This window comes from Morus notabilis, unplaced genomic scaffold, assembly GCF_000414095.1.
Source record: "Morus notabilis unplaced genomic scaffold, ASM41409v2 Scaffold81, whole genome shotgun sequence".
Lineage (NCBI taxonomy): Eukaryota > Viridiplantae > Streptophyta > Magnoliopsida > Rosales > Moraceae > Morus > Morus notabilis.
The window spans coordinates 421,967-431,630 of record NW_010357153.1 but is presented as its reverse complement, the minus strand read 5'-3'; the positions used below and the strand labels follow the sequence as shown (position 1 = coordinate 431,630).

Below are 9,664 nucleotides of genomic sequence, written 5' to 3'. Positions count from 1 at the left end.
TTTGTTGATTTGAGTTTTTAATTCGAGTTAAGATGTGATATTATCTTAGAGTTTTAGACTGTAGTAAAAAAGTTAAATGTGACTGTTTCTGAGAGCTTTTTACTGTAGTAAAACTCGAATTCTAAACTTAAATTGGTGAAATGAACGGGGCTAATTTTTCCTTTTTAAATTTGCCAAGAAGATGGGACTTGAAACTTATTTGGTTTTGTTTTATTAGGAATGGGACAAGAAGGGGATGCAGGTAAGAAATGGAATTGGAATTAAGGAAATGGGGCGTTTGAAACTACAAACCTTTCTGAAAGCAACACGTTTGAAACCGAGGGCTAATGGCTTGCCTAAGAAGTGGCAGAGGGAGGTAGAGAATCCAAAATGGTATCCAGTAAAAGATGTTCCCATTGGAGATGATGCAAAAGATAAAAAAATGTTCCCATTAGGCGTACTTTCCATAAATTAATCAAAAAGTTGGAAGATTATTGACTAGCATATGCCAAACAATTGTCTTCGGGAAACAAACAGAGGAGGGACATAAAAATGTGAAATTGAAAACCAAAGTCATATGCCAAACAATTTCTTCTCATATATGTGTGACCATTTTTAAAAAAAATATATATTCTTCCCCTACTTTCCTTCTTTTTTTCCTCTTTTTTTTTCTTTTTTCCTCCCTTTTTTCATTCCTATCTTTTTTATCCTATTATACATTTTTTATTTTTCCAAATAAAACCTAATAAATATGTTTTTTAATTTTCTACTTACAAAAACACGCGCGTAATTTCAACTAATATATATGTATATAGAGCAATACTCCAATATCGCATGTTGCTTGTCATATCTATACATGTAATTTAGACTATTAGATTTAATTTGGTGGTTCAAAATAAGATAAATCTATGAAACATACGTACATCTTACTACACTTATTCATCTCTCTCTCTTTCATCTTCTTCTTCGTACCTTATCAAGCGCAATTGAGTTAGGTATGCTTCCTCCACACCCGCCCCCGCTTTCGTTTTTGCCTTCATACCCGCCCCCATACCCGCCTTACTCGAAGTAGGGATCCAAGTCGGAAAATTCCTGTCAGAAAGACTTTCTCTATACCTCATTCATTTATTCATTAAAAAAATTATGATATTATTAACACTTAAATAAAGTACATCAAATCAAATGTAAAAATCAACATAACATTAATATCTTAGGAAAACAAGGGTTTCAAAGGAAAATCTAAACTTTAAAAATAACTAATCAAATATCAAAATCATACGAAACCAAATTTTAAGTAATAAATTAAAGCCTTCAAAGTAAAACATTAAAAACCATAAAACATTATTATTTCGTATAGGTTAGGACTTAAATTAAACAAAGTTACTATTTATAATAAGAATTTAGGAATCGTTATAATTTTTTTTTAAATGGTAAAATAGTAACACACATTAAATTTTTTTTAATCTCATATATTTTAAGTACTATTATAATAAAAATTTACATTAAAAATATTATTAAAAATAAACATGTATATATATATTGATTGAGTGTCACGTGTTACGTACGTGGTGAGTAATTTTGTAAGTTCTTTATGCGTATTAAATTTTAATTACTATTTTATTAATTTTTTCATTTTTTTAATAGACATTCTATTTAGTTGTTAATACGCTGCTAACACTCATATATTTATAAGGATCACTTTTAAAATAAGAAGAATTACATTGCTAAAAGATTAAATAGGGACACACTTAATAAATAAATTATTCTAATAGAAACAATGAAAGAAAAAAATACTTACAAGAAATATATCAAAAAAACTTAAGCTATAAAAGAACTTTTGATAAAAAGAAAAAGAAACCAGAAAAAAGTAGAAATACATATCAAACAAATTACTTTAATAGGAGAAAAGAAAGGGAAAAAAATTTAAAATTACCTCAACATGTACAAATTAATGAAGCTGAAAGGATGACATGAAAAAGCCTTTTTCAAAGAAGATACTTTGAGAAAAAATTTGCTAATTGAGACAAATTAGAAAACAATTCAGAAAAAAAAAAACATATTTTAATAGGAACAAATGAGGAAGAGCATTTAAAAAATTATTAAAAAAATCAAATTATAGAATGACCTTCGGCAAAAAGGAAAAACAATACGGATATATAAGTTATTAAAAAGAAAAGTACATAAAAAATAGTATTTTAAAAAATTACACTGTAACAAAAAATTTAAAGTGTAGACAAATCTTTAGTAAAAGGAGAAAAAAATTGATGAAAAGGAAAAATGAAATTAGGCATTTTAAAATAGAAAATAAAAATAAGAAAAAAGTAGAATAGAAAATAGGGAAAAGGGCAAAATACAAAAATCAAACGACAAAAAAAACAGTAAAGGAGCCAAAAAAAAATGATGGAAACGAACAAAACGGCGGATGACGAAGCAATAGAAGTGCACATTGGCACTTTTGTCTATTTAAAATTTAAGATTAAAATAAAATAAGATGTGAGATAAAGTAATATATCCAAAAAATGATTTTGGTGAGAACCAGACAAATACAAAACTAATTACGGGAACTTATGAGCAAGATAAAGACATTTAATAGGGGCACATTTATGGTAAAAAAATTAATAGAGTAATTAAGAAAATAATTTATGAAGGTGATATCTAACAAAAGTATTTTATGGGATTGTAAAAAAAAATATTTACGTATGAATATATTTGATTAAAATTATCATAATAATTGATTTTTAAAAAAAAATTATCATAATATAAACAAAATAAAAGAAAAATATTTATAACATTTGACAAAATAATATTTAAGAAGATTAGGAAACATATTTAATTGTAGATCATATATGTGACAAAAATTATTACGAATAGATGTAAATTAAAAAGGAAAAATATTTTAATATACACAAAGTTTAAGTCCGGTAGTCGTATAATTTGACAATATGTGCATGTAACATCGTCTAATTTTTTTATTCGTGTCGAAATACAAAACTCAAACACGACATGTATATTGACAGGTTGACACCACACGACACGACTAACCTGTTTATTAAACATGTCATAATAGTGTCGTGTCAACCGATTTTTAATAACCCGTTTATAAAATAAGTGATAATAAAGTCGTGTCAACCTATTTCTCAACCTGTTATATATATATATATATATATTTGTAAACATAGGTAACAAATGAGTTGTAATTGTGTTGTGTATTCGTGTTACCCAAATATGACATGTTTAATTAACGAGTTATAGTGTGTCAATTGTGGATTGGCGTGTCAACTTGAAAAATGACACGCTATTTAATCGTGTTTCACGGGTTCGACCTGATTTTGACCTAAACCTATTTATGATAAATTAAAACCCACTAACTTCGTACGGGTTTCGAGTCGTGTGCTACCCGGATTGCCAGCCCTAACTCAGTGTTATATATGTTGGACTATATTTATTGAAAATTATACTAAAGCAAAATTGAGTTATATACACGTACGGACGATATCACACGGCCATATAAAAAATTACATGCACCTTATTAGTATGGGGCCTGGACTTAAGACAATTCTTTTTAATATATTGCAGTTGAAAGTATAAAGTTTTTAGTAGCTTCTCTCGTAGGACAAGAGGAATAAAAAATTATCTGTAGTTTTCTACTTTCAACAGTTAGATCTGTATCAAAAACTATTTATTCTTTAAACTTTTCAATCTGTTTTGATTTTGACCAGATTAAAAGATCAGAAATTGGCCTATACCAATAGGGAGGCTCTACTAGAGAAACTCTTAAAGTTTTTAAGGAGGAAAGACAAAGAACAATGATAAATGCTAGCATTACTTTTTTTGTCACTCTCTATGTTCACTGCTTGATATGTGGACTATATTATATTATTTTATGTTTAAATAATAATATATCATGTTAGTGAAATTTACATATGAAATAATCAATGACTATAAAAAGTGACAACAAGAGTAATAGGAGTGATGATAGCATTTTTTAAGAAAAAGATGAGAAAAAACACAAAAAAAAAAAAGTTAAAGCACTATAGAATAAATATGAGAAAAAGATAAAATAATTTTATCAAAACTTTAAATAGTACTTTACGAGAGCAGGAATAGTAAACTAAAACTTTAAATAGTGTTTTGTGGGAGTATAATAGAAACTCATTCACATTTATAATATAGTTATAGCTTATATATAGATTATCGATTTTTTTTTTAATTTTTTTTTAACTTTATAGGGTTTCTAATGTTAGTGTTAGCAGTTAAAGGGCTAAGATGTAAGGTTAATTCAATTTATGGTTGAGGTTTAATTGGATATAAACTAATAATTTATGATATATACATGCCTTAATAATTTACACGTGTCACTTACCGTTTAAAATTTAAAATTTAACAAAAGAGGCAGATAAAAGAGAAGCGTGCTAACAGTAACTTATTCAGAGAAAAAATTTACTATTTTTAAACTTTAGAGATAATTTTTACAAAACGCTGATACTTTACAAGCACAAAGTGTAATTTGTCTTTTTTTAATCAGCAGATTACAGATTATTAGGACATGGGCGGGGCGCGATGCTAAATACTATTTTCGATTAAAAAAAAAAAAGAGGAAAATCCTATTATTGTCTTCCCACTTTTTGACATCTGCCACCGTTACTTAACGCCTTCCAACTAACCCAACCATTATTTTCACGCCCGTAACAACCGGCCCCAACTTGGCAATTTCTGCCACGTCATCTTTCCGTCAAAGTAACGCCGTCAATTCTCCTCCTCCGACTTTCCCTCTGGGAGAGAAACCATTTCTCTCTCTAATCTCTCTTTTCTTCCCTCTTTGACCGGTTTGGATCTCCTCCGCGGAGAATCCATGTAGTTGACATTTTCTCGGAAAAGCAAAAGAGAAAAAAGAAACGAAAAGTAAAGAAAATCTCTTCCTTGTTTTCTCCTCTCGTTTCACCTTCAGGTTTGGAGGCGAAGATGGAGGAGCTCTTCGATCTCGTTGAGTTTCTGAGGAGGCCTTCGATAACCGAAACATTCGTCGACATTTTGCTCTGCGCAGTTCCGATTTGGCTGGCTGTGATGATCGGCATGGCGATCGGGTGGTCGTGGAGGCCGCGGTGGACGGGGCTCGTCTTCCTCGGCCTCCGGAGCAAGTTCCGCTTCCTCTGGACGGCTCCGCCGGGGTTCGGTGCTCGCCGCCTCTGGCTTGCCTTCACGGCTCTCTCCGCTTTTTCTCTCTGTCGCAAGATCTGGTCAAATTTTCGCAGCAAGGGCAAGGTATCGCCGCCCAGCCCTCCGGAATCGGCGGTCGCGTTATCCGCCGAGAACGGTGGCGATGCTATTGAGTGAGTAATTTGATCCTCGCATTTCGATTTTTCGTATTTGGTAGTTTAAAGTTGTGTCGAATTGTGCTAGGGTTTGACGTGGAGGTATACTTTTTTTTTGTGCGGAATTTGGTTTATAAATTTTGAACTTTGATGTTCTTTTGCAATGTGTTTTAGTTTATTGTGATTAAGATGGCTAGGTAATCGTTTGAAATTTGCTAAATGTAGTTAGGATTGGGTGTGCTGTTGATTGAACACCCTTTAAAGCTGTAATTGTGAGAATATACAAACATATATATATATATATATATATTAGGTTTTGAGTTGTACTTAATTGTGTTAGGGTTTGATGTTGAGGCTATATTTTGGTCTACATTTTTGTTTGTTGAATTTTGAGTCCTGGTATCCTTTTTGCATTGCCTTTTAGTTTATTACAAAAGCCCGCACCCAGCAAAAGGAGAGGAAAAGAAAAAAAGGGCAAGACAGACATTTCGCAGAGGAAGGGCAAAAAAAGACCGTACACTGTTCAAAGAACAGTAACTCCACTACCTACTTTAGTAGTATAGTATAATGTACAAGAGATGGTTTGCAGCTCTAATAGTTAACTCTGTGTCATGTGCAATGTTGTGTGTAAGGATTGAATTTTGCTGAATGTGGCTAGGATAGATATCTCAGTTTGTCGCGATTCGGCGTAAGACTTCTATTTATACTGGTATCTAGATAGAATCATAGAAGTCATACTTTTGTGTTTCTGCTGTTATTATCGAAGTGAACTGGGCTTCATATTAAGAATGTTTGTTCGAATTAAGATGGTGATGTTCTGGGAATGTACAACTAGGTTTTTTTGTGGACCTGAATTAAGATTTAGCTAATGCTTGGTTCCAAGGGAGGTGAAGGACATTAAAGGGGGTTTGAAGTGGCCGTTATCCTACAAAAATCATAGGTTATTTCTTAGATTTCTGGTTCAATGAAACTTTTGCATGCTATGCAAGTTCTAAGGAAATTAATGGTGGTTTTAAGAATATTCCAACCTACTATGGCTGATTCAGTCTTTTATCTTTTAATTCACTTGATGAAATCGATGGATTCTTGGAAAATTTTGAGATGCTGAAGAGTGAAGACTGAACCTTTTGAGAGCAATTTCTTCTGGCGATAAGGAAGAAATTTTGCTGGGAATGTAGCTCTAGCTTTCAATCGAGTGCCTTTTGGGAATACTGTGACAGGAAGACCTTTGTGACACATGATCTTGATATTATTTTTGTCTTGATGGATTCTTCATTATGCTTTATAACTGCAGAGTATGATCTTTCAGCAGTAATTGCTTCCTAATTCCTCCTTTTTTGCAGCCTCTGCACTAAATCTGTTGAAAGAGAGCAGGATGTAATCACAGATAATGATTTAGAGCACCTGCTGCAATTTCTCAGTGGGAGAGATGGAGAAATGGAATGGCAGAGTATGATGGAGAGGTCTACCCAAAATATGTCATACCAAGCATGGCGCCATGAACCTGAGGTCGATACTGACACTTTCATTTGTGTTACAAGCATTTTTTATTTTCGAGTTAAAAATAGCTGTTCAATATTGAAGGCACTTTAATTGGTTTTTATCTGTTCATTTTTCATTTTTTTTTAATTATTCTTTAAGTTTTTGGTTATCTTGGAAAATGTTCACTAACTGCTGTTCAACCCTCTTCGACTGTTAAGCGATGTCTTTATTTCTTGGAATTCTTGTACGATTTTCTCCCAATAAGTTATTTCCTATCCGTTGATCTTGTCGGTTTAATGTTATTTTGATTTAGTACCTGATGCTGATTATATTATTTACCAGACCGGCCCAACAGTTTACCGTAGTAGGACTGTGTTTGAGGATGCAACTCCAGAGTTGGTGAGAGATTTCTTTTGGGATGATGAATTTCGTCCTAAATGGGACCCTATGCTTGCATTTTTTATAATATTGGAAGAATGTCCTCATACTGGGATAATGATTGTTCACTGGATTAAAAAGGTTGGTGAAACAGAGGATGCATACTTTTATTTGTTGATTATAGATTCCTTGTGTTCATAATTCTGCCTTCTAATTCAGAGGTTGTGGGACTAATTCCTCTGTTTGTTCTCCTGTATGCAGTTCCCCTTTTTCTGCAGTGATCGAGAATATATAATTGGTCGAAGAATATGGGAGGCTGGAAAATCTTATTATTGTGTAACAAAGGTATGAAAAGGTTAAACTCCAAAGATTCAATTGTCTAATTATTCTCCTTGGATCCTCTATGGCTTTCACAAGTACATTTGTTTATTCTTTCGTTCACACGACCCAGTATGTTTGCAAAATATGTATTGAGCCTTACTGCCAGAGCTGCAATATTGCAGGCTGTTCCGTATCCAGGATTACCAAAGCGTGACAAGCCTAGACGTGTTGAGCTTTATTTTTCAAGCTGGTTTATCAGAGCTGGTAAGAATTATCAATTAATCGTCTGATTTTTGCTGTGAATTCATGTTCAACTTTGATGACCATTTATCGTGTATTGAGGTTTTCTGAATATAAAAAATGAATGCAGTGGAGTCTCGTAAAGGAGATGGGCAGTTATCTGCTTGTGAGGTTACCCTTTTACATTATGAAGACATGGGGATCCCAAAAGATGTGGCCAAGTTGGGTGTACGCCACGGGATGTGGGGTGCGGTAAAGAAATTGCACTCTGGCATGAGAGCCTACCAGAACGCGAGGAAATCAGAGGCTTCTTTCTCTCGAAGCGCCTTGATGGCCAGAATCACCACGAAGATACCCTTAGATGGAAGCATGGACTGCTTGGCGCCAACATCTGGTGAAGAAAAAGTTGAACCAGTACACGATGGGAGACAAAAGGATAATGGAATTGATTGGAAATGGCTAGTTCTAGGTGGAACAGTGGCTCTGGTTTGTGGACTTCACTCGGGGGTAATAGGAAAAGCGTTGCTACTTGGTGCAGGGAAGAGAATTGCACTAAGATGAGGATTATATACTATATTAGTAAGACTAGAATTCGGAAAGTTGCATCTCTTATAAGCTTATCATGAAAATTTATTTGCGTATTGACAAATACTATTAATTAGACCAATTGTACATGGTTTAAGTTTTGGTATCAATATCAGTGTCGCCCGTTTGTTGATTCTTGGCGTTAATTCTGTTTACGTTATTTTTAATGTTCTCATCTCTAGTTTAAATTTTGCTACAAATTTTGCCCACTTACTCACTTGTGGTTTGTACTCGGTAGTCTCAGAACGGGTTGTTTTGCGTTCAAACGACAGAAGATTTTGAATCTACATTCGACAAACAAAAGCAGAATACGTGCTGGCAACATTCATTCTTCAAACCGCAGGAAGTAGGAACTATTGCAACTTATTATAGGATTAGGTAGCAAACGGATTAGTTATTGCGCTGATCGGCATGTCGTTTGATGAATTAGACGACAGTGAACTGAACTGTGAAGGACATGCTTTGTTCTAAACCAGGAAAATCTTTAAGATAAGACAAGTAGTATATCGGTTTTTTCGGTTAAAGATCAAGAATAATTTTTGAATCGATAAATAACTTGTTCTTTCTACGTGACATATGACACGTCAGTCTAGATTAAATGACAATAAACTTGTCAACCGAAAAGGACATGTCGTTTTAGTCCATAAAGGATTAGTAACAAGCAATTTTGAGTCGAGTAACACCTTTTTTTTTTCTCCTTAGAAAAAGGTGCCCTAATAATATTTATACTCAAATCTGATTGAAGACATTGCGTAACGCTAAATTCACTTATGACTCATAATAGGATATAGAGTTCCAATCACTCGTCCAAGTTCATATATATTCTTTTTAGATCTTTTAAATCTGATTTTTTGATTTTTGATTTTTTTATGTTGATATAATTGTGATGAGATTATCTAACTTTTAAAGTAAACAATACTAATAAAAATACAAGTTGTAGAACTACCTTATAAAATAATTTCAGAATCTCCATTCTCTACGTGGTTCATTGTTCACGCTTTGTCCCAATGGGTAGACAAACTTGAAATAGACAATTCCATTTCCTCAAAAGTATAACTTTATGAGAGCATGAGTGAGTGGTGCTAAATAGTCATACGCGATTGTCCCTAAAGGTTAGGCAGTACTTATTAATGGGCCAGGACCTATCACTCACGTTAATAACGAGAAAAGAAAACAAATACCCTTAGAACATAGATCACTCACGTTAATAATGAGAAAAGAAAACAAATACCCTTATAACATAGATCTGAATTTTTAATTCTTACTCTTAATTAATATATTTTTTAATCAAATAACTATATTAGTAAAATGATATTAATTAAGAGCAATGAGTAAAATCCAAACCCATACACTCTAAGAGGTATGTT

General features: G+C 32.9%; 1 protein-coding gene across 1 annotated transcript; it reads left to right on the top strand.

The window, feature by feature from the left end:
- The first annotated feature begins 4,798 nt into the window (after nt 1-4,798).
- LOC21399409 lies at nt 4,799-8,433 on the top strand. Its single transcript, XM_010089487.2, has 6 exons — nt 4,799-5,309; nt 6,635-6,800; nt 7,116-7,292; nt 7,413-7,496; nt 7,655-7,736; nt 7,843-8,433. The coding sequence occupies exons 1-6, from the start codon at nt 4,942-4,944 to the stop codon at nt 8,271-8,273; spliced, it is 1,308 nt and encodes a 435-aa protein (XP_010087789.1). The 5' UTR covers nt 4,799-4,941; the 3' UTR covers nt 8,274-8,433.
- Nucleotides 8,434-9,664: the final 1,231 nt, after the last annotated feature.

Excerpts from the sequence above, each read along its gene's own strand:
- LOC21399409 (XM_010089487.2), top strand. The coding sequence starts at position 4,942 with ATGGAGGAGCTCTTCGATCTCGTTGAGTTTCTGAGGAGGCCTTCGATA. Across the intron at positions 6,801-7,115 it reads CATGGCGCCATGAACCTGAG|ACCGGCCCAACAGTTTACCG; the intron begins GTCGATACTGAC and ends ATTATTTACCAG. Across the intron at positions 7,293-7,412 it reads TTGTTCACTGGATTAAAAAG|TTCCCCTTTTTCTGCAGTGA; the intron begins GTTGGTGAAACA and ends TCCTGTATGCAG.